Source organism: Rissa tridactyla, chromosome 3 (assembly GCF_028500815.1).
Source record: "Rissa tridactyla isolate bRisTri1 chromosome 3, bRisTri1.patW.cur.20221130, whole genome shotgun sequence".
Lineage (NCBI taxonomy): Eukaryota > Metazoa > Chordata > Aves > Charadriiformes > Laridae > Rissa > Rissa tridactyla.
Window position 1 is genome coordinate 15,440,488 of NC_071468.1, and position 25,471 is coordinate 15,465,958.

General features: G+C 36.8%; 1 protein-coding gene across 14 annotated transcripts in view; it reads left to right on the plus strand.

Moving 5' to 3' along the window:
* Positions 1 to 25,471, plus strand: part of CDC42BPA (CDC42 binding protein kinase alpha) — a 189,832-nt gene that overhangs the window by 45,071 nt on the left and 119,290 nt on the right. For all 14 annotated transcript variants that reach the window (XM_054194340.1, XM_054194339.1, XM_054194341.1 and 11 more), the window contains exons 3-4: positions 16,113 to 16,204; positions 22,615 to 22,698. In XM_054194340.1, the coding sequence (XP_054050315.1) occupies positions 16,113 to 16,204; positions 22,615 to 22,698 (176 nt within the window). The remainder of the gene's footprint in view (positions 1 to 16,112; positions 16,205 to 22,614; positions 22,699 to 25,471) is intronic.

Below are 25,471 nucleotides of genomic sequence, written 5' to 3' on the forward strand. Positions count from 1 at the left end.
GGAAATTAATAGATTGACTTTCAGCTGGAGAGTGTGTATTTTTTAGACCTCTGGTGATGCAGACTGCTCATTTCAGTAACTTGCTGATCTCCTGCGGTGGCACTCATATGTCAAGCTTAAATTCTGTGCTTTTAGGCTGCAGCACAGATTTTTTTCAGGAGGTGGAGGTGGTTGTGGAATTTAGATTTTACAGAAATTAATTTTCTTTTGCCTATCTTAGGTCTTCTGGAGCTGTGCTTGTTCTCTGTGTATTCTTGAATAGAATCTCTAATGAGGAGTCAGAAATTATTTTGCTTACTTCCTCAAGTCCTTGGCAGTAAATTTCATTAGACCTTGCTGATTGAAGTGTATCTAATGCATTTTTGTGTTTATGTAATCTTTGTATTAGTATCAGCAGAGATATTTGTGGTTTGGTTGAGCCAAAAAAGTTGAAATGACTTTATCTGTAGAAATGTTACTCAGATAAGGCACGTTGGTCAGTACATTGTGGGGAAACCTGCCCTGCCCTTACTTCAGACAGCTAGTACTCATCAGTCTAGTCACTTTCACAAATACTAAATTCACATTTGTTCTAAAATATACTAAAATAAGTGCAAATGGGGAAAATACTACAGTGTGAGTGGTTCTTAGCTTAACAGATGGAGCCTAGGCAAGCTATACTGCCAACTGGTAACAGTGAGGAAAAGCTAGAGGAAGTGTTGTCTATTTTGATGATTAGCAACCCAAGTTACTGACAGCCACTGTTTCTTGAGTTCCAGTTGAATTCTTCTTGAGATTCAGAGGGATTTTAAGGCATCCATTTATCCTGAGGTTTGTAAAGAAGTACTTTAACACAGTATGGGTGAAAGGTTTGTCTGTGCAGCTTGTATACTTTACTGTGATTAATATTGGTGCTACCGTCTTTGAGCATGAATTAAATTAAATCAGGTACTAATGTTGGGTTAAAACAAATGCATTTTCTGTTCTCTCACATGCAGTAGTAGTTGATTTAAATTAACAGTTGCGTTGAGCTAGCGGTTCTGTTGACACTTAAAATAGTACAGAGTGCTTCGTTATTTGAAACATATAGAGGAGCAAGCAGTAAGATTTCTCTCTGTGGTGGATATTCGTCCTTTGTAGGTCGGTACATTGAGGAAAGGCACTGCACTGTGGCTTACGCAGAAAACACAGCTGAGGAGAAAAAAATCCCAACTAGGGAAATCTCATCATGACTAAAACCATGCAGTAGCTGACTCCAGTAGAAGGAACCTTTTGCAAGGGTTGTGTAAGTCATCTGAGAAAGTTTAATGTTGAATGAATCTTGATATTCAAGATCCCCACAATTTCATTGTAAGTTAGGTGGGTAAGTTAGTGTTTGATGAAAAAATTGAGAGATTCACTTGGAAATACTCAGAAGAAACTATAAGAACGTAATTTGATTTTAAACTTCCCTCAGAGTAGCTTTATAGAAGCAAGATAAGAAGTAGTCATTGTTAAAATACATCACTAAACTCACTCTCACTTTCAAATGTATTATCTATTTTATTTATAAAGTTAAAATTGCATTATCATTGGAAGGTGAGGCCTTTGTAGTTAAATGTATATAAATGTGTTTTGTTAAATCAGGAAATAATCACAATTAAAAGCAAGAAAATAAGTGTTTTGAATGTTTCTGATGGCACATCATATCAAGGTGCTCCCTGTCATTCAAGTTTTGTTTACCCATATGTGTAAATAAGTAAAAATTGCAATGAAATACAAACAAAATGAGGGGTGAGGAAGTTGAGGGTGTTGTATACATTCATTACTTCCTTTTTATGGACTTGGACATCTCTCTAATACACGAGTGAATACTTGATTCTCATTCTCTGAAGTGTCCTTTCTTTTCTTTTTCAACACTTGTGTATGCAAATAAATTTCACAACTCTGTGATTCTGTCTTGTCTGAAGTTGGCAGTTTGCATCAGCATTGACAGAGTTATGTAGTCACAGGTGTCCTGTTGATTTCAATAGAAGTTAGGTGTTTGCATTCTTCTGAGGATTTGGGCCCAAGACATCTTGAGAACCCATTGCAGTCATTTCCCAAATTAATGTGTATTAAATTATTTTCCTAGAAGAAATATTTGGTGAATGGCAGGTTTCTAGAGAAAGGTTTCTCAGCTTCATAAAGTGAGATCTCACTTTCCTGTTAATCATCTTTTCCATATTTGTGTGTCAAAAGTAGTAGTAAATCAGAGAAGTCGTTACCCTTGGAGTTGCCCTAGCTTTATGCTAAATATTTGTCTTATTATTTCTTTTTTTTTCCTTTGTTAGAAAATCTGTTTGCCAAAAGAGGCAGAGGGAGTAATCCATTCTCAAGTAGTTGTATCTGCTGGTTACCCTAAGAGTCTGGACACAGACTCTTGATTAAAAAAATCCCCAGAAAACAGAACAACACCAACCCTCCCGAAGTAACTTTGTGAGCAGAAGTGACTAATAAATCTTGGTTTCCTGTTAATTGTGCCTTGTGGTTGATTGGAGTCCTGAGTTAAAGGTTTTGTCGCAATTACAGCACCTGTACGGGAAGATGCCTGCTCCCACCCCTCCGGCTGGTTCCCAGGGTGTTGCCCTGGGATGAAGCAAGGGGATGCTCTTGTAGGCTGTGTGGGTTTAGGAGTCTCTCCTGCCACCCACCTACTTCTGCAGAGCATGCAAAAAGTGAATTGTCTTTGAAACGTCTTCTGCTTAGTCATATCTGGTTCAAGTCAGGCGATGGGTAGAAGTTATGAGGGGACCTGGATGCAGATACGTGCTGTGACTGCGGGAATGTTGCTTCTTTCATCTCTGTGCCACTCTCCCGACAGCAATTCAAGTGTATTTATGTGTAAAGGGTTTTGTTGGTGGTTATAATGCTTAGTCAAAATTATTAATTTAAATATAAATCCAGGTCTGTCTAAGAGAAACTGTAAATCTAGAGGATGAAAAACAAATATTTCTGAATACCATCCCTGTTACAGTTCTTTATAAGGACTGTATTCTGCCCTTCTGGTTTGTTTGCTTTTTGTGGAATAGCTGTAAAAAATGTACACAATGCCTATTGTAAATACCATCCTTCCGTCTGCTTCTGTATGTAAAATTTTTAATTTACATGCCATCGTTATTTGAAAAAATAACAAGAAAGTAATCCCGAAGTACCTTATTGTATGAAAGAGTCATTTCCATTTAGGCAGTTAGATAAGCAGCCCATTTCCTCTGAATGAATATTGCTAAAGTTGCTTACAGTAGTTACTATATCTGGAATGAATTCAGGCTTTCCAGGTGTGTGTTTCTTATTGTACAGAAGTTTTTTGAATGCACTTTGAGATAAACTGAGACTATTTAAACAATGATTTGAGTATTGCATTTTTATGATAAGTAGAGAAAGATTTGGGTGGAAAGAAGTATCAATATAGAGTAGAAAGCTGGCAAGTATAGATAGGTATATATAGAAGGTATGAATAGTGGACAAGTTGAATCTAAGTTGTTGGGGGGAAGTGCAGTTTGAATTCTTGGATGTGTTGCACGTGAATGCTTGATTTTCTCTTACGTTTGACATAATATAGGCCTAAGAATATTACATTTAGTTTCAGTTATCAATTTTATTTGCTAAGATATAACTAGAGAATTTGAAAAAGAGCAACAAATTAAGGTGGGATTTTTTTAATTATTTTTATGAGCAATGCTGTGAAGCCAAGCTAAAACTAGTAGGAATGAGTTGTGGTAAGTTCTGAGTAAATACAGAGTAACAATCTAAAAATAGGTGTTAATAAGGGAAGGAGTTGCCACGCTTTCCTAAGGATTTGAGATCAGAAAAAAAACAATGTTCAGAGAGTGGGAGGGGAAATGTTACAGTTCTCACGTTTTTTGTAATAGTTAGGGAGTGCAGTGTGTTATTATGAAAGTAATCTAAGCTTGACCTAGGACTCGACCCATTTGTCAAGAATGGTTTAAAAGTAACAAGCTCTGTTTGGTGTTTGTATGGATGAGTACGCTCATGACCCGTACCTTCAAAAATAACTAATTCCAAATACACATTTGATGCTTCATTATGGCTAATATTAATTTTTAGTAATAACAAATTTGGTACTGCTTTCACATGGATAAGTGTTAAGAATTTGTAGGATTTAAATTTCAGAAAGTTTTGACCATCTTTCACATTGTTAAGCTTGCAGTAATTTAATATGTTGCTCAGGAACACGAACTAAAGTCTGGAGGAAGACAAGGTGTCATGACCAGATGTTTAAACTGGGACCTCTTGCTGAACAGGGAAAGATGATGAAATAATTAGCAAAATGGGTTTAGTCATATAATGTGGAGCATAATTATCCATACTAAAATGAAATGTTTATGTTTGCCTGCCCTTTACTGTGAACTACTTCTCTTTTGTGATCTGTGGAACAAGGTGACACTTGGAAAAGTGAGCTATGAATTTACCTCTTTACAAATACCTTTTTCATAGAACAAACCTTCTGGAAACAAATTACAGAGTGAAAGGTAGTGAATTCCTAGCATTCATTTTGCTTATGACTTAATTATAACTTATATTTTCACACTGTTTTATTACCTGTAGCTGGAATTCATTTTTATTAGAGTGCAGTTTCCATTTAAATATTTATATGAAGTATCTAGATCGATAATATTATAAGCACTAACTAAAATTTGTTTATGTTCCCTACTTCTGAAGTGTGGCTGCTTTATTGAGGTAACCAAATGAGTACTCTCTCTCCTGAAAACTGCTGCGTTTGTATATAAATTAATGAATTTGTGTTCTGTGCTCTTCTGAAAATGTGTCCAACTTCCTTATTATCCCAGTACTTATCTCGGACTTGTTTGTGTGTGCTATGTCTTGCCATGGCTTTTCCTTTCAAGTTTCTAGTAAACAAAACTTTTGAGATAAAACTTGGGTAAAAGCATTCAAAGAATTTTCAGAACTAGGTGAATATTTTATGCATTTAGTATTGCAACTTGTGAAACACTTCTCCACTGCACTGGATGCATACAAGACCACCTCTCCTATCCATGTTTGGGCAAAAAAAGCATACAAAATTTTGAAAAAAATGTCTAGAGTTTGAAGATGAAGAACAACTTGTATTAATACTAATTCTTCTCTTTGATTAGTTTATAGTTTGAAACTGAAACACTTAATCCTTCATTTAAAGGAAGAAAGTTAATTTTGCTTGCTGCCTCCTCTTTTTATCTTAAGCTGATAAATAAAACCAAATAATCGTATCTCATTTATAAAATTACTGTGTTGTCATAGAAAAATTGCCTTTTATCAATGTAGCAATAAGTAAATGCTTTAATCTACGTAGCCTGTCATGACAGGCTTGTAGCAATGCAACTCTGTCTTACTGTAGGGAGTAAGATTCAAAAAAGACTCTTAATTTAGGTCAACTCTGCAAATACATGCATGTAAGAGTTCATGGTTTTAAGGTCTCTCTCATTTCTGACTTGACGTTGACAGGGATACCAAAATAAATGATGTGCTCAGTAGCTCGAAAGTCAGTTAAGATGTACTGCTTGGCAGTTCCCTTCACTTGACTCATTAGGAACTCTGAAGGCTTAATTTGAAACAATATGCCCTTAAAGGGTGGTTTGAAAACCTTTTTATGTTTAGGTAATATAAGCGTAAGGGGGCCTAAAAACTGAACAGAGAAACTGAATAAAAAAAATAAGTTAAAGGTTTCTTTTTGTTTTCATAAAGAATTTGATCCATTGGTAATGCGGGTTCCAGAATTATTCCTTACTGCATCCCTGGTGGTACAAAGGAGGTGTGGATCAAAGCAAAAGGGGCTGTAGCACAAGAGCCTCTTATGCGTGTGCATGCATGTGCACAGACCTATGTGGTTTATGTAGGAACTTATTACTTGCAGAAAATGTATGCTGTAGGGTAGTTACAGCTGTTGGGAAATACATTTGTCATCTTCAAAATCAAGATTCTGTTGAAAGTTCGATTTGCGTTAATGGGGATCATTGATCTTTTTGAAGTAGTAATAGATTTTAGTGATTCAACTCGCTGAAGATTGAATGATTCAAATTGCCATGAGGTAAAATGCGGTCAAAATAAAAATATCTTAATCAGCATTATTTTTCAGTGATCACTTAATCAGGAAGAAAGCAAAGATGATTGTAGTTGAGAAATAGAGTGCCGGATCTGGTGCACAGTTAGGTACTTAAGCATTATGATATGGTCTTTATTCTCAAGTGGGCCAAATCAAGTTTATTATAGGCAATTTGCATTCTAATGGCACTGAACTTACACATGATTAATTATTTTTTAATTTTAATTATGTTAGTTTTAAGATAACTCTGAAAGAGTGGTGAAGGTCTAGGATCTTTGAAGATCTTTAAGGAGTGCTGTTAGTTTAATAAAGGACTGCTGTTAAAGTCGTAATTCCCTGAAGTGTAGCAAAACTAAGAGGAGTTCTTGAAATGTCACACTTTATAGAATTTCTGTCTTTTTATCAGTGTGTCGATGTAGAAGAAATAGACAATAATGAAATGTTCAATTGCATTACGCAGCTTGAATACAAGAAGCAAGCAAATGAGTAGTTTGCAGTTCTTACAGCAGAAATAATATAGGGTGATGGCATTAAAATGGTGTGAGGTATGTGTGGAGTGGGAGCTTAAGCTGTGGAGGTAGAAAAATTTCTGTGGACATAGGAAGGGTGTTTTGTTTTCTTCTTTTGTGACTGGGAACTTGAGATTTGAGTACAAAGCAGTCATAGGTACTGCGGTAGCGTATCTCTGCTGTTCATTGCACTTAGAGTGGCTTGACGCTCAGAAGCAGCATTTTCCTGTGAGGTATTAATGAAGTGTAATATGATCTATTTTCTTATTTTTAGTAATTTCAGAGTAATCCGTAGGATATATCAGACAGTGTAAAACGTAGGTAGTGTTCAAATGTCACTTTTTATTTATTTGGATCACAAATATTATTTTAAAAGTATATCTAATGGCAGTAAGTGGTTGCTTCTAAAGAAAATTAATAATATATCTGGAAAACGTGTATTATTTTAACCTAGGCAAAACCCCTTCTCACAATATTAAGTTCTCACTATAGTTTTTAATATTTCCATTTGACAGATGTTATAACAAAGTAATTCTTGCTTTTATGAATTTTGCACTTTATTTTAAAGTTTGAACTTCAGTTTAATGTCAGGTATAGGTCACAAATGCAGGACATCCTATAACATCTTTCATTTCAAATGTCCATTTGACAGGAGTGTGATTGTGTGCATTCACTACCCAGCGTTCTCCAGTCCGGACTGGGACTTCTGAGATCTGTTGCAATGCAAATATAAGCAAGCGCCAGTGAAACCCACTGTATATGAAGTGCTTACGAGCAGGTTTATGCCATGCTTTTAAAGAGGAAATGAGGTATATTGTTACGTGATAAGTCAGGCAAGCACCCACCATATGAACTGTGACATCCTGCAGAAGAATTTGCCTGCTGTTAGAGCTCGTCTGCGTTACTGGCCTTCTGCTGTGAGGCCCTTGCGGCTTATGAGGAAGTGTCTGCAATGATGTGCAGTGAATTTGGGGGTGAAAGCACCATGGTGGAGGAGTGAGAGACAGGACTCAAATGATTCATGTACTGCTTGGGATTTGACAGGTGTGCATTTTGACAAGTTCTGAGTGTAAGTATATGCTAAGAATGCATGGCTACACAAACAAGAGTCATTTTAGAGGAGGAGAGTTTGTAGAGAGTCTGCCTACCCCTTTTCTCACAGGTTTTGAGCATATCATTTAACTAATTGAGAGACTTTCAATTTTACAGAGCTTTTGCAGCTTTTTTCCCCTCAAAAATGAATGTTAGTTGCTCACGTAAGATGTAATGAAACTCTCAGTATCAGCAAAAAAGCAAATGTCTGACCTCAGTATATTTGCTTTATATAGAAGACTGTAAACCCAATCTTTCTTTCTTAATTAAAATTCTGAAGTAAAAGGAAGGCAGGCTGATGTTGTGTAGCTCAAGTCATAGTTTGTTAGTCACAATTCACTGAAAAGTAAAGGCACTCCGGACTAGTGGTGGTCATGGAATTTGAGAAAGGATGGTGGCATCATCACTGAAACTGGGACTTTGGAAGAGAGACTCCAACTGGGTAGACCAGAGTTTGAAAGAAAAAGTAGTAAAATAGAGAACTAGCAGAACTTTGCTCACATCGTGGCTTCTGTGACCAGCAGGGTAATGGGAGGGGGGCCTGGAGGTAGAGAGAGACATGAGCAGACCAATGTAAGAAGCAGGCGAGGTACAGATGTGGAGAAAACTGAGGTGGCTGTGGGTAGAAGCCATCAGGTGTGGTAGCAAAGCTGTGTGGGGACAGGGCAGAGCGATAGTGGATGATGAGTCCTGTGGGAGAGGTTAGGAACAAATCATTTAGAAGGAAAGCATTGGGATGAGGAGTCACGGCAGGGAAGAGATGAAAGTGGATCATGTATTTGTGAGAGGCAAGAGAAGAGAATGTAAGGCAGGCTGCAATATTGGACAGATGTTTGAGTATCCCTTAAAATCCATCTTTCTCTAGCTTCAAAAATGGAACAGGAGGCTCCTAAAGTGCTGTGAAATACCTGTGAAACTGATGAGGGGGCTTTATTAGTCCTGGTCCATACAGAGAGTGGCAACCTGCAGCACTGGTTTTTTAGTCAGTGAGGATCATGTACTAGATGCTTGTGTTCCGTGGACCAAAGTTGCTAGCTTTCTTCTAGTAAAAGACTTCTATATTATTATAGTATGCAGCAGAATTTCTAGAGAGAATTAATTTTTATTTTTTAAATGAGAAGACTATTTAAATTATAAATAAAATATATATTGAACAATTCTTTAATTAAGGATGCAAACCCATGAATACAGAACAAAGTAAACTACAGAATTAATGATATCTCCACGACTCCCTTGAGAGGGTACGTATTACAGGCTTCTGTTGTGGTCACAAGATACCTGTTCTTTAGAGTGGAGAACTGTTACTTGACAGGTAGTCAATTCTTCTACGCACCTCTTCCCCCTTTTTTTTTTCCCCCCTCTCTCCTTGAAATTTGCTGTGTGATTGCACTCTTTGTTTATTGCATAATATTTGATTTTTTTTCTCAGATACTGATCAGCACATGATCTTACTGTTTCACAAACAGTAAGACAGTATTTTTTAAAAACCTAGTCAGATTAAATGGCGATATCTCTATTTTATATAATAAAAAGTAATGTATGGAGGGACAAAGAATTTTACTTAAAAGTATTAATTTTTGATGCCTGGTTCATTTTGTTTTTTCAGAACATTTAGTAATTCTAAGCATAGGTCGGATTGATTTTATTTACAGTTTAAACTTCCAGCATTTTTGGCAGTCAAATAGCAGCATATTAAGTTACATGTCAAATATTGAGGAATGTGAAATTTAAGCTTGTCTGTCAGAAGTGTGATTTTAATTGACCTGTCTCTAGCTCTGTGACAGCATGAGGGATGGAGTCTAAGCTGTATTCTGCTTTATAAGCTTAAGATCACCTTTCTCCTTTGTTAGTCTTCCAGGTTTTCTAAATGTAACAACATCTACTCTGCTCTTGATTTGCTCACAGAGCATTTCCACCCTCTTTACTAGGTGGAACCAGGAGTCCTACAGTAAAGATTTTACTGATCGTGCTACAAGAATTTCATCAGAATTCCAGTGCACGGCAGGATGAGTTAAAGTTCAATATTTCACTTTGCTGCTAGCATAATATTTAAACATAGGGTGATTTACTGAAATTCTTGTCACAAGAAAAATGGTAATATAAAAAAAAACCCACCATATCTTGATGTGGTATGCAAGTGTTGCCCAGATCTGCAGTGGGTGTTTCATGAATGCAGGGATTATTTTTCATCGGAGTCTGGGGAGGTGAAAAAACAGAACTACCCTTGTATGTTTAGGAAAGATATTTTATTTCTCTCTCTGATTTTAAAGTTCCTGTTGAAGAATCTTTTGTGGTAGCTGTAGCCAAAGATGGCTGGATGGTCTCCACTTGACCTAGATGAGAACAGATTACTCTTTTTTTTTTTTTTTTTTTTTTTTTTTTTCCCTCTTCCCCAGGATGAATAGGATCCAGAATATTGTGTCTGTCTATACCATAGTACAGGAATTTGTGGACATGCTTCTCATTCTTGGAAAATGCCAGATTCTTAACTTGTTCTTACTGATGTTGGCACTTAACTGTTCATTGGGGAATAACATGATAAAAATGTTCTGAGGGAGTGAAAACTGAATCTTAACTGTTAAAACTGAGAAGGGTATTTGTGGCTTTTATTTTTTCACGTTGCCTTAACTAATGTTCTGTGGTTCAGCTGCTGTTGCTGTTGACTTCAGTGTTTTGCCCCTGGTTTCCTCCAGAGAGTTGGCAGAAACTGCAACAAAGCTTTCTTGTGCTGTTTTGCCAGTCTTAGGTGGGTGGAGAGGAGAGATTTCTTTTCCATGTCCTCTCAATTAAATTAGGCTTTAAGCAGCTCTGCCTTGCTGATTGTCAATTACTTTGCTGTTGTTTTGAGAAACACTGTTTATTTTGGGAGGAGTATTCTCTCACACCTCCCTTTCTGGAGTTCTTTGCAACCTCCAGTTATGGTCAGTCTTAACTCAGAAATGCTATTTACACATTTCATAATCACAGCTGATAGAAGCCAGTGGAAAATAAATACTTTGGGTTTGGACTGAGTCTGTAAAATAAAAACACTTGTTAAATTCCTTCCAGGAATTTAGCAGAAATTTCAAAACTGCAGAATGCTTTTAAAAACAAAGCTATCAATGTATTTTTCTGCTTTGTTCTTTTTTCTTATATAGAATTTTTTTTTTTCAAGGACAGCGTTAGGAAGAATCGTAGAGCCTTCTGGTAGTCGGTTAAGTAACAATCTCTTAGGTTATGTGGTTTGTCTTCTTTGCACGGGGAAGCTCTGTATGTATTTTTATAACTACTTTTAACTAGCGAAAGAAAGGGGGCCTTTCCCTTGAAATGGCAAGCAGCTAGTTTCCCATGGTGGTGGTTTTCTTTTCCAATCTATTTCTTATATAATGAACTTTCACTGTTACTGTTGACAGTTCTGGTGGATACAGCTTTCAGTTCCTGTACCTTTGGCTTGGCATGGTATTTTACATTGTGTTCAATGCAGTGGGCAGAAGGCTGGTTTTGCTGTGTGATACCTGGATCACTGAGGAAGCACATTTTGTAATTCCTTTGGGAAGTGAAATATGGTTATCTTACAAAGACCTGCCAGTCGAGGATACAGTCTTCCATCTAAGCAGACTTAGACAGCCTGTTTGCCCGAAAAGCAACTGTGGCATCAGTGAGGCACCAAGAAGAATTTCTAAACGCAGACCTGTTCTGTTTTGTTTTCTTTTTAAATCAGTTGTGGGGCCATGTTTTCAATTGCTGCTCCAAGTCTGCAGATGCTTAGCGCTTTCTTTAAACGGTCCGCATGATCTTCGTATCCCTTGGATTTAATTTCAGCCCATGCCTGCAGCAGCTCTAGTTTGCCGTGGTGCTTTGCTGGGGAGGGAAAAGGGCAGTAGCAGGTGAGGGAGGGGGAAGGACCTCACCGCTAGGTCCTTCCCTCCCAGCCAGTAGGTTAGCCCTCAAAAATCTGAATTTCAGGGCTAGCCCTGCCCAAGCTCTGCATATAGAAACTGGGAGCTGGAGGGAGAGAGAGCAAGGCAGGAGCATGAGACTAGCTTTGCAAATAAAGCATCCAGTACTGATGTTTTATTATTTTGATGTTGTTTCTCATCACATGTGTAATGGCAGTACTAAACTGTTGGGTTATAGACCATGTCGTCTTCCTGCCTGAATCAACTCTTCAGGAGATGGACTTTAATCTCCAAGAGTTTAAAACTTGGCTTGGCAGCTGGAGTCATGCTGGCTGTTTTTCTGTGTGCTTAATGTGTTACTTCAGGTGAAATTCTAGTCAAATTTCAACTGGAAAAAATTAAATTTCAAACACTTGTAGAATTCTCCTTTTACTGTTGTGGGTTTTTTTTTTTAATTGTTTGAATGCATTATAAGCATAAATGGAATGAATGACTAGAACATAAAATGTCAGGAAACACCCATAGAGACTTAAATAACTTGAAGGAATAGTCACGGCAAGTTTGCCTTGTTTGAAAAAACAGCTTATCTTACTACTTCAGTACATTGGTTACTCCTGAGGGTGAATTGGGAGATTGGTTTTTCTTGCCTTGTGTAACTGAGTAAGTGCAAGGAATCTTGCCAAGAGGGTGGTGGTGCAGTTTTCCCAGGCAGGGTGAGATTGGAATTATTGGCCAGGTGGGGTGGCCGATGTTTTTGTAGAACAGTTTTTATAGGTAAAGTCTTATCTATCCGTCTCCTCCACAGCAATTGGTAGCAACATAAAATATTTTTCAGAGTAACCTCCTTCATAGACTCTTATGTATGACTTGTCAGGTTGTGGCCATAGAGAATGTACTGGCAAATTTGAAAGTTTTATATAATGACCTTTGGTTCCTGCTGAGTTGACAATCCAGGATGAGCCAGAGGATATGCTACCCACACTTACCTTCTGGTTTGGAGGTGGAAGAATTCTATTTGGCACGGCAAACTGCTGGTCCCTAATCTGTATCACACATGGTTAGCAACCTTGAAAAGGGATGTCTGTGTGGAAAAATTCAGCTATCCCTCTGTGTATTTCTGTAGGTTGAATGAAGTAGCAAAGGAAATGCCCATACTGCCTTTGGCCCTCAAAAAGCTGCAAAGAGAATGTGTCACTAGTATCAATAATCAAGGAAATTGCAGCTCCTTCTGAAAAAGAGGTGGTGTTTTCTGGTAACTTCATGATGATTCTGTTTAGGGGGAAGGGGATGTTAAGAGAGGCAGATGGTGTATCTGTATGTTTTAACAGAGCTGCATTGCAGGAGACCCCTTTGAGCACATTGCATTTTGAAAACCATTCCCTGACCTTACCATTTGCTGTCTTTAAAACAGCTCATATGACATTGCCAAACTAGTTGCAAAAAGTCTGCCTGTTAACCTCATAGTCTGGAAAGCTGTATGTATGAAACGGCTGTCTGAAGATATGCCTTCCAAGACCCTTGGCCAGGCCAAGTTTTCTGTGCTTAGGATTGCTGTTGCCACAAGAACAGCAGATGTTTGCACAGCAGACAAACAACATTGATGATAAAGCAAATTGACCTTTTTTGGAACAAGCTATTTGGAGCACATTCCTAGGGCAATTCTTTTTTTTTTTCTCTTTCCTTTTTTTTTTCTTTCTTTTCTTTTCTTGGACTGTATCTTTCTTCATAAAACTGCTTGGCTATACATTGACGTGTCTGTTGCTAGAGGTGATAAAAAAATTGAAGAGAAGGGTTTACAAACTTTTCCATTAACACTGATATTACAAATCATTAAATGTAATCCAAACCTATTTTTGTCAGCTGTATTTTACTAAAGTAATTATAATGATGTTTATTTTTCCAGTGTCCCTATGGGAACCCTGGAAGATTCCAAAATGTAATAATTAAAGAAAGACAGGCCCTTCCTTACAGTATAAAGTGAGGAAGAGTTTTGTGGTTTAAACAGCTATGCTGTTGCTTATTAACAAGATATTTTGCCTTGTACTCTAGCTAGGCCTATAATGGTCAAAAAATGTTGAATTCGAGAACTACGCGTTTGTTTTCAATCAGTTGTTTTTCAAGTTAAAAGGCTTTAATGGCTTGTTTTAATTTGTTCAGTAGTATTCGTCAGCAGTATTAATATTTGTATTAAATTGCTTGGTGCAGTACAGCTGAGACTGTCCCAGTAAGGCAGTACTTTTTTGTTGTCACTTATTTTTTCTATTGCAAGACCTTTCTTTTACGGTATAAAAAGATTAATTGAAAGTTTGGGGAATCTTGGTGAGCTTGAGCAATATAGTTCTGTTTACGTTACATTTTTAAAGTATTTAAAATGTAATATTAAAAGTGTATTTTAATTGTATTAATAAATAGTTTGAATAAAATTATTATAAATTTAAAGTAAAAGTATCACTAAAGTGAAAATCTCAAGTGTTGTACAGCTACGTCTTTACTATTTGGACCTATACTCTAGTTTTTTAATCATAAGCTGATGTTCCTGTAGTTATAACATATGTAGCTCCTGGCAGAGAATTGATTCCTGGCATCTGAGGAATTTTAGAAAAATTGACTAAGTTCAGACTTTGTAACTTCTGAGATTTTTGAAGCGTTTCATCCATTGTACCGCTAACATTAGTAGTGGTGTGCTATATTGCTTAACAGCAGAAACATAGGATCCTCCATTTTTGCATTATTTGTTTTTCAGACTTGATTTACAATGCTAATTTAAGGATTGGATAAAGAAGTTTTGTGGGTTTTTTTTAGGTATTAAAAATATAGGAAGCTTGTGTCTTGACTCAATTTATAAAATTGCTTTGCTGAATAGTAGGCAATAGGCTTTTGGACAAGGTTTTTGTAGTGCCTTGAAGGGGTGTGTGTTTAATGTCAAAATTCTAAATTGAACAATGGGTTATGTGTATCAGTATTAGGGTTTAGGGTTTTTTAATATGATTAGTTCGTATCATTAGAAAGACAAAACACTGAATTCTAGGAGAACCCAAATCAGGTTTCTTACATGTGTCTAGATATTTGGCTGTTAAGTAGGATCGTTTGCTTTTGGAGCTTTTGAAAACCAATTCCCGCTTCTGTTTAGAAACATCATTCAGAACAAATTGTTCAGCAATATGATGCCCGTTAGAACCCTTCACTGCAAATAAAGCTGTACTAATTCTGTCAGCTTCTGACAGAAGTGGACATAGATGGGTCCCAGTACCATGAAAGCATAAGCTACAAAGTTTTTTGTGGGTCATGTAAAATGTCTACTTTACTATGTACTTTTTTGTTTATTTCTTGATCCAAGTATGTGATGGTCACTGCCTTGTCTATTACAAAAATACTGTCCCTGTTTTATAGATATGAAACTACGGGTGAAGTGTCTGAAGTTGCTTGTTTAGGATCATTGAGAAAGACTACCTTTGAGCCAGAACTTGAACTTAATGTTTTCTGAGACCCATTCCAGTCCTGTGTACACTGGGTTATACAACCTTCTTTTATGGGCAACTTTTATGAACCCTGTTTACAGAAGCATCTGTTTTAGTAATAGATTTCATTTGTGTAATGTATTAAATGTGACTTTAAAACAATTATTTTTAAAGGAACTGCATTTCTGGATCAATTGTTTATAATTTTGGTTGGGTTTTTTTTTCTTTTTTTACCAAAGGTTGTGTTGTTATGCGGGTTTTGAGGTAGAGCTATCAGTAACTTGGATGTTTTGTATGCGTGCAAGGAGCATGTAGTAATGGACTGGGACTGGTGAGTTGTAGTGCTAAATGGGGCTGAAAGAGGGGAACAGTCCTTCTGGTACTGTTTCACTGCAAAGAACACTGGCGTTGCCTGGCTGGAATACAATACCTTATTTTGCTTACTGCTTTCAAAGATATGATAAAAGAAGAGGGAAATTAAGCTTAACTTTATATATACAGGGTTTTTCCATTGAGTACGTTAATAACATCTTGAGTACAAATGTTCTTGCTTCCAGAAGCCAAGAATTGACTATTAAGCATCCCTGGACTTGAGGAAGTGGTCTCCAGAAATACATTGTCTAGGCTAATATTGCCCTTCCAGTTATCATTCATCAGCATTTTAATTTCTCAATGAATACAATATTGTTTTGCTGCTTGGCAGAGAAATTATTATTGTCCAAAGTGAACCCCTCATTATATTATACTCTGCTTTTTCAACCGGAATTAATAACATATAGCACATAGATGTAGTGGATGTCTCCTGTAGAAAAAATATAGTCTGTTTGACTTTTTTTTTTTTCTTTATATTAAAAAAAACCCCAAAAGTAGGCTTATTTCGTAAACTTTTTCTCACAGCAGTTCTGGCTTAGTTCTTACTAGTTATTATTTCTAGCTTTAAACTTCATTGTATTACATTAGGGAATACAGGTAGATAAGCAAAACGGTCTATTGTTTTCAGGGCTCTGATTACATCTATTTTATGTTACTGTTACGTTGTTGTTTGGTTTTTTGGTTTTGGTGTGTGGTTGTTTTTTGTTTGTTTGTTTTTAATGATTGATATTTTCCTTTGTTTCAGCCAAACCTTTTACATCTAAAGTGAAACAGATGCGACTACATAAAGAAGATTTTGAAATCCTGAAGGTGATTGGTCGAGGAGCCTTTGGGGAGGTATGTATGTGAAGGAGGTGGAAGGAAGGGTTTGAATAATGCTCTTCTGTATCTGCAGCACTGAGGAGAGACACTTAATAGTAATATACCAATGTATGGTTTTTTTCATTATTTAGGCATAATGGATATTGTAGGCCCACCTAATGTTTCATGCAAGTGCATTCTGATTTATACTTTCTTTGGCAGCTCTTTTTAAGTCTTAAATTTTGAGAGAAGGCAAGTTCACATGGATTAAAAGACCATGTTTCAATTGTCTAATGATAAATCATTTGCTTGACTGTAATTCTTTCCAGTCAGCAGGTGCAGGCCATTGAGTTACTGACGGTATACAGATCTAGCCATTTCTAATAATTCTAATAACTAAATAGTCTGAGAGTAGTTTTCAGCAACTTAAGTAGCCAAATACTGATATTGACATTCTAAGAACATAGAGAAATCTCTCTCCGTTCCTGTCACTTTGTTTCCTATTTTAATGAATGTTTGAATATTTTTCCTGTATTTCTTTTAAAGGGTTTAGCAAGTGTTAGTTTCTTTTTCAATTGTCACTTAACTGCTATTGAACTATACAATTTTTTTGCTGCTTCTCATTAAGCCATCTCTTATTTGAAGTTGTCAAATAAGGCTGTTGTTCATTAGGCTTTACACTAGGCATGTCAGATTATATAGGTTGAGGAAATTTGAATAAATAAATGTTAGCTTTCTGCCCCTTCTTCTTAATTATATTAAGTGCATGTGCTTTGTATAGGTTGAGGATTTATTATATAGGTTGAGGAAATTTGAATAAATAAATGTTAGCTTTCTGCCCCTTCTTAATTATATTAAGTGCATGTGCTTTGTTCTTCATGCAGGACACTATGTGTGTAGAAAGAATGACCTAATATATAATAGGGCCTTGAATTTTTGCTAGCCAAATAAAGCAAAGCTGAAATATTTGCTATACTGCCTGAAAATATGTGTGAACAGAAATTCAAAGTATAAGAAAAAGATTTTCTGAGCAATGTCTTCGTTGCTTTTGGGGTTGGAAATGGTTTTTATTTTTCAGTTCTCCTTAGTATGAGAGCATCTCTGGAGGCTCTCTGGCATGTGACAGAGAAGAGTTGGTTTCAGGTTCACGTACGTGTTTGCATCGTGTGAAAATTAGTCTTTACTATTCTGTGGTTATGGAAGAATAGACTTTTATAGGTAGTATGTAAGGAACAGGAATTTTTACTGTAGTGTATGTCACTACATACTCTGTTGCCTACATGCAAATATCATCATTGGACAACTGTAAAAATAACAATAAAAGAGTAGTATTTATTTAGCTACTTTATCACTTTTGGTTGGTTTTGCTCCATCTGGAGTAATGCCCCTTTATAAAGGAGACTGAAGGCTGAAGTTACTCATGGATAATTTATCTTTAGTCTGAACCTCTGCCACAAAGAGAGTGTTGTGTTCGTCATTTTGATGTAAACACTTCTGCTTAGAACATCAGCTTTTCTTAGTGCTGCCATAGTAGTTGCAGCTGAGTTCACATACACATTGTAGAAGATGTAGGAAAAATCACTGATGTGGGTGCTTTCTTGTCAGAAGAATAATATGTGAAACCTGCCTTATATTGTGTTTTTAAGAGAAGTCATTTTTGTCTGCTAAATCAGCATCAAACTCCACAGTGGCTAAACCACAAAAAAACTGTAGTTCTTTCTCAGGAAGCTTCTCTGTGGTGAATCATCCCATGGATAGTGAGAGCGTAACTTTCCCCATCCTCTTCTGGGGACGGTCTGTGTAATTGGTTAGTTCTTCTCTTTTAGGAACAGTGTTTCTTTCTAATTCCTTATCTGAGAAAGATAGTGTGACTCTATTTAATTGTCAAAATCTTCAGTAAGGGGAAAACTGAAGTTCTCTCTGTGAAGATGTTTGGGTTTGTATGTTCTTAAAGTAGGACTTACTAAATATTTGCAAGGATATATGTTAAATTTTCTTACTAGCTGAAAGAAGGAAAGTTTCAAGTCCTACACAGATATTTGTCCACAAAAAAAACCCCCAAGTTCTGTATGAAGTCACTAAATTTCCTTTAAAACAACCAGTAAATATCGGAGCAAGGTTGAAAAAAGGACCACGAAATTTTACTGCTATTAAGCCACCAAAACCTATATTAATATTAAATTGCAAAATACTCGTATAATTCAGTAGACTACAGCAGTTTACTGAGACAGATTAAGAAATCTGGAAGAATGTATTTTATTTCCAGCAAACTATAAATGAGAGCAAGGTTGCTCTAGGTTACTGGGAGGAGTAATTTTTGTCTCCTCAATCAACATAATTCTGAAATTCTGTAGACTACAAAGTTAGTACAAGTTTTTTTGGCGCAGTCTCAGACTTGTTCTTATTTTGATTTTGCACCACTCAATTTCTTCAATTTGCATAGTCAAGAAATATTTCCCTTTTTGTTTTTAAACGTTTGATGTAGACAGAAAGTAATTTGAACTAGCTATTGCTTATAACTATAAGAGTTCATTGTTCCTAGTTTTCTTTTTCCCCTTAGCCTGCTTGCTGACAGTCTGAGAATGCTTTCTTTTTTGTCAAATTGATGACATGCCCCTTCCCTCTGCATGCATACGTTTACTTAGTTAAAATTTTATGTAAGAAAGTGCTGTCTTTAGAAAACACAGATGTTTTGCTTGGAGGAGGAGAATTATCCTGGTAAAATTAATAATGTGGGCATCAAGCGTTTCATGGCACTGGCTTCAGGCAGCATGGTTTGAAAAACTTGACAAACAACTCTAAACAAGAAGACTTTAAACTTGAGAGTCGAAGAATGCTGCTAGGAAAGGTGAAGCAACTGGGCAACAGCTCTTAGTGGTGTCTCTCAGTAGTATAAAATTGCAGCTTATTGAAGATTGTAGCTAATACCGAATTTTTAATTTCATTCTATTATTGCTTAAAAAAAAAGTTCAGTGCTTGCTTAGGCAAGCAAATATTATGTTCGTATGTTGTTGATATTTTGAAGATGATGAATTTTGTAGCTCTGAGAACTGCTTAGTTACTCCTAAATTTTGGCATCCAGTTATGAACAGTAACATTCTCTCTTCTTGTTTCTGGAGCACTGCCTGCTCTTGATGAGCAAGAAAACCAATGCTGAGTGCTGAGTCTTTTTTTTATTTGTTTGTTTAATTTTTTTTTATTTCATTTCAATTTTTCAATTTTAATAGCTTCTGGTTTAGCTTTTTCTCTATAAGGCTGTTGCTTTTTTGAGCAAAGGGAACATGCAGACATGTACTGTAGAGACAAGTAGCCGAGTTTGGGGCAGAAGGTGTCTGACAGCATGCCAGACTGTACTGCTGTTTGTGGGAAATAAGGAAAACTGTTGGAAGAATAGGAAAAAAGCTATCTGACTAAACCAAGATGTTTACATCAGCACATACCAATCATTTTTTGGGCTGCTCACAGGAAAATATAAATTAAAAAAAAAACCCCAACCATTAAAAGTCCAATTTTGAGAAATTCCAGTAGCAAGACACTTGAGGATAACTAGACAAGAATGATTACACTTTCTGCTGTCTTGACAGCCCCACTGGGGAAGGGAAAAGATCAAAACAGCACTCTGTGTATTTGGGCCTTTGTGTACATGGTATATACCTCAGTGTGTGTATGTAAACACTGTCTGGGGCTGTAATCATGTTTCAGATTTTTTTGTTACAATTAGAAACTGCATCAGAATGCTCATTGCTGAAGTGTCAGGTTTTTCTTTCACAGTCCCAAAATAAGCATTTTATTTCATTTTTCATAAAGCACTGAGACACCCCAAAAAGATGCTGTGATTGCAGAAAAGTGATGATGTTGGTGATCTTTGTGTGTGTGTGGTAGTTATTGATACGGAATAACATTAATGGCTTTCACAGACTAAAAAGCCTGCTCCTGACTGATTGTAAACACAGCTGGTAAACATGGGGGTATTTTTGTTCTTTAGTCACTCTTCAATACTATTACACATTTGCAGAAGGTACCAAGCCCTCGATCTGTCGTTCAAGGCCTATGCTCCAGCTGTTAACCAGAGGCAGTGCTGTAGCTCTTTTGGTTGTGTCCAAGTGAATGCTGTTATAGGAGATTCAGGCAGCTGTGCAATTAGCATAAGTCTTTCAATAGCTAAGTCTCTTGCAGAATAACACAGCCTTTCGCTGAGCATGCTACAGGCAAGAAATGAAATCCTGAAGCTGGACTTGAAATATGTGTGTTATCTTATGCCTCTGGCTGCCTATACTGCAGCAGTTAATGGTGGGGAAAAACTTATTTTTCATGCTGGGCAGCAGCAGCAGTCTAGTCAGCTCTCGGACCAACCTTTTAATTTTTCCCTGTAACAGTCACAAAACCCTTAAAGCTCTGTAGGGCATAACTGCATTGTAGCTTCATGCCGCAGACTGCATCATGCAGAGGGGGTCTCTGTCATCCAAGATACGATGCAGTTTGAATGCTGCTGACCAGTTTCAATGTTAAGGCTTTCTCCTTCTGCCATTTCTAGTTAGAAATTGATACAGATAAATGCCTTGGCAGAGTTTCAAGCTAGTAAAAGGAGACTCAAGATTCAAATCTGCATTGTGGGTTATGTATCACTGTAGAGGATTCATCTTTCCCTCCTAAGGAAAATTGTGATGCTCAGTCTTGGGGTACCATGCACAAACAGTAGACATTCTTTATGAATCAAGATTAGATTACAGTCACAGTAGTAACAATCTATTTTTGTGTTTCAAATCTGAAAGTACCTTGAGGGATCCCAACTCTGGACTTGAACCCCAGTTTTTATGCATGAAATAACCTTTAAAAATTTCAGTTCATAAACTAGTTTAAACAAGTAGATGTAGTACCCTTCTGTTTTCTCTTCTGTTTTTATTCCCACCCCCTCCCCCCATGGCTCCAAATGTCAAGAGCAGGGCTGATAATGCATTGCTGCATATATGGGAAGTGACAACTGCTTTGTCTATGAATCTGTAGCTGAGCAAGAAGTACACTTTTAGATATGCTTTGGTTTAGACATCTGAGTATTGCAGTCCTTCAGCCTGCACTTTTGTCATGTTTATGAAACTGCTGCAGCTGATGACACATTTGAAGATGGCTGAAGGAGGTTTGCATGACACTTCCTGCAAACTGTCTGATCCTGTATTTTCTTTTCTGTTATCACTGTCTTCACACATAGCTGGTTTACAGATTATGAAAGAGGTAGAAGGAATGTAGGATTCAACCTTGGTATTTTTTTGCCACTGGCCTGCAGGATGAAGATGATTATAATCTCTGTGACAGCATGTTGGTTCATAACCAGATGGACACAGAAATTAACTTTATCTCCTTAAGCCTTAAAATTTATTTGAAAGGGAAGACGCAGAATGTGGTAGCTGGAGAATGGTTGTTAAAATACATTGATTGTTAAATTTTTCTATAAATGGGATGTTAGTGTTGTGGTCTGGTCTAGTTCTGACCAGCAGCTCTGAGTCTGTGGCAGATTCATGGCCATTTTGGCGAAGAGAGCTTGGGTAAGCTTCCCATACCCAGAGAAGCCTGAACTGTGAAAACATGTTTGTGTAAACTTCCTCCCTCCCTCCTTCCTAAAAATATTTTGTGTTAGCTTTTATTATAGCTAAACAAAACTATAATATTCTCAGAAAAGGACTGTGTCAGTTGGCTTTGTTAATATGTTACTCGGTAGGCCTATGGTATCTAATGTTTCAGAAGCAATGAGAGGAAGGGCTTGTTTCTTACGTTTTACTTCTCTAGAAAATGTGGATTTTTCTGTTTCCCTGCCACTAACAACAGACATGATGAAGACCTCATTGAACTTCAGGTGGAAAAATTTGATTAATGCTTTACTGTATCTTTGAAGAAAGTCCAGCGCATTATTTGAAATGAGTGGAAGTTGTTTTATGGCAAACCTACTGTCTAATTTGTGTCTAAAACCTAAAAGATATTGTTTATTTTGTTTTAGAAACTGCTGCATTGCTGTCTTTTCTCGGCAGTTTTGTAATTTAAATTGTTGTGTAGGACTGGAAGAAAAACTCCAAGAACATAAAGCCAACAGCCGGTGTTAGTTTCATGATAGTATGATAGAGCGAAAAGTATGATGTTGAGAAATACCATTGTTCATCTACAGTCACCTAGAGAAAAGATACATAACAAAAGTGTGATACGTAATGAAAGCTTAAAATAGACTTTTAACTTCTGCAAAATAAATATGCTGTACTTTATGAAATTATTCTAACTTGATGGTGATGATGTAGTACAGGTGATGGTGTAGGGTAGTAAGGTGATGATATAAGGTGGTAAAGCCTAAGTGTCCAGAACACTGAAGAAAAAAATAGCCCAAAACTGCAAGGTTTCATAATAATTAAAACAATATGCATTTTCATGTTTGAACTTATTTATCTTTCATTTATCTTTTCCAGGTTGCAGTAGTAAAACTAAAGAATGCAGATAAGGTTTTTGCCATGAAGATACTTAATAAGTGGGAGATGCTGAAGAGAGCTGAAGTAAGATTACAGAAATGTTTTCTATAATCATGCACCCTCTTAGTCTGCGGAATTGTTACTTCCCTTTCTAGAAGACTCTGTGTATAAAGGGATTGAGGAGGTGCTTCACTTCTTACTGACAATATGAAAATTAATATTTAAATAAAGGAGTTTGTCGGAAGGGTTAAAATGGCATGGAATCTTGACTTAGGTGGGGCTGGATGTTTTAGACATTATACCTTTTCTGTAATTGCCCAAGAAATCCAAGCAGTTATTCCAGTTAGGAAAGTAGTCTTTAGCAAGTATTTTCCATGGTGAAAGGTAATTACTGAGCTGTAACTCACCAAGCCTATTAGTTTATCAGTGGTTAGAACTTAGTCAACGTTCAATTTTTAGATTGAAAAATCAGAAAGATGAAAGTCTCGAGTTAATATGAGTGCATGTTTTGTAAAAATGTGCATCTGCAAAAATCTGTGATGCAAAGTTCCTTGTTACAGCTTGAATCTGTTCTGTGCTCTGAAAAAGATGGAGCAGCTCTTTCACCAGCGCTGCTTTGTCTTTGTTTCCTATTTCTGTCATACATCTCCACTCTTCATAGAGTCCTCAATACATTTCCCTGGATTTCTTTGGAAAGAAACTTACAAAAATGCAGTCTACACCTGAAGACTTTGGAACTAATTTTAAAGAGAGTACTTAACTAACTCTTCAGATTCCTTTGAAATTCTTCACCTATGCCTACTAAAAATAAACTGCCTAATAAGTAGACTCATAAAATATAACTCAGCATCTGACACATACAAAGTTGCTTTGGCCGTTGGGTTTTCTTCAGTTTGGACAGTGGGAGCACTATCTTGGTGTCTCTTCCAGCTTGTCTGATCGAATTATCTCTAGCCTCAGTTTTTATTTGAGACTCCTACTACCTTCCTACTCTCAGACTGCCTTACTGTTCAATTACTTCCAAGTTTATTCTGATTTCTGCATTTATGCTTTAATTATACCTTGTTAGGAAATGAGATCAATGAGAAACCATCACACATTTAAAAAAAACAATGTATCCAGACAAATTAAAGCCAATTTCTGATGTGTGCACATCCTGTCTCTTTTAATGAAAATATTATCACATTAAGAAGTATAAATGGCATGCAGATTATGGTTAGATGCACACAATGTGTTTCCTCTTTATCCAGAAATTATTCAGATACTGAGCAATCTGATGTTAGTCTCGATAGAAAGAGGTATTTCTCTCCAAGACAGATGTCAGTACTGCAAGTTTTATTATTTTAGTGAAAAAGAAAAGACCAGAACTAAAGTTCCACTCTATTTTTAAATGTACCCTTTTAAAGTCAGTTTAAAAGCTATTTCTTTCCATTAGAATACAGTTATAAATAGGTTTGAGAGATTTTTCTCTATGCAAGGTATTAAAAATACTCTTCCCGTGGGTCCAGCTGAAATTCTGAAAGTTTGAACAGTTAGCCTAAAAAGAATTACAGCTATGTTTTTCCATGTATTTGTAACTCATGGGTATACAGTGGAAAGAGAAGCATCTGGAGTGAAAATACATTACAAAGCATGACCTTCAACAACTGTAACCTGTCATTTTTGAATGTTGATGAGTGCATCTCACTTGTTACTGCTGATAGGGAAACTGACCCATTTTGGCTCTGTTAGCAATGTGCTGCACTAACACTGAAATACACAGGAAAATCACAGTCCAAAAATGCAAAACAAGCGTATAGGTAGGTGTATATATAACTGGGAGAAATAAGTTCTCCGTATATCCCTGTATCAACTCTGTGGGAAGTGGGAGTCATTTGTAAAAGCAGAAAGGGAGTATGTACTCTCAGGCTTGCGAATGCCAGATGAAGGTTGATGACTGCAAGCTCTGCTCTGAGAGTAACTGTATGCGAAAACTTTGTTGCAGTGAAATTACACAGGTTGCGAGGTCAGTGTTCTCTTTTTGTATTGTAAAGAGCAGAAGTATTCCAAATACTTGGCCACTGTTGAAAACTCAGAGATGCGATGTAAATACTAAAAACTAATTACTAATATAAGGAGTACCTGAAAGTGTGCGACAGCTTGCAGTTACACTCCCAGACCCGTTACCCTGAGTGTTGACACTCACTTACAGTTACACGTGTGCCGTGGTGGTGCCGGCTGAGGCTCAGGATTGATCAGGACAAATATTATGCAGCATGGAAGCAGTCAGCACCTCCCGCAAGGTGCTGACTCTAAGCTGTAAGGACATGAGCACCATATAGCCAAGCAGCCAGAATTCCCTACTGGTTGAAGGCCACAATAACAGTGTAGATATAAGCAAAGCACTAAGTTGGCTTTACTCTGTCAGAGGGTTGGATTAGATGACCTCTGGAGGTCTCTGCCAACAATTCAAGGGCACCGTTCCTAGGGAAGATGAAATGTAATGTTGAAATAATGCAAGGCACAAAAAAGGCTTCATTTAAAAAAACCCCAACACTTAATTGAGTGGTGTTACAGTAATTTCAATTATAAATTATTTCTTTTTTTGACATGAATTAATTTGCCCATGAACCACTTAGACTTTTTGGCTGTTACCATCTCAGCTGTGATCTGCTGTGGTAATAGCTGCTGCTGTCAGCTCTAGGCATACTGCCCGGAGGTGGGTGTCTAGAGTGCTTAAGGAATGCATGGTCTTTTGTTAAATCATGGCAAAAACAAGTGGAATTCTACACTGTGGTAACTAGTCCTGTGAACTGTGTCATAACAAGTAGAGAAACTACATGTCATGTATCCTCGTGACAAGAGTTGATAGTATCTC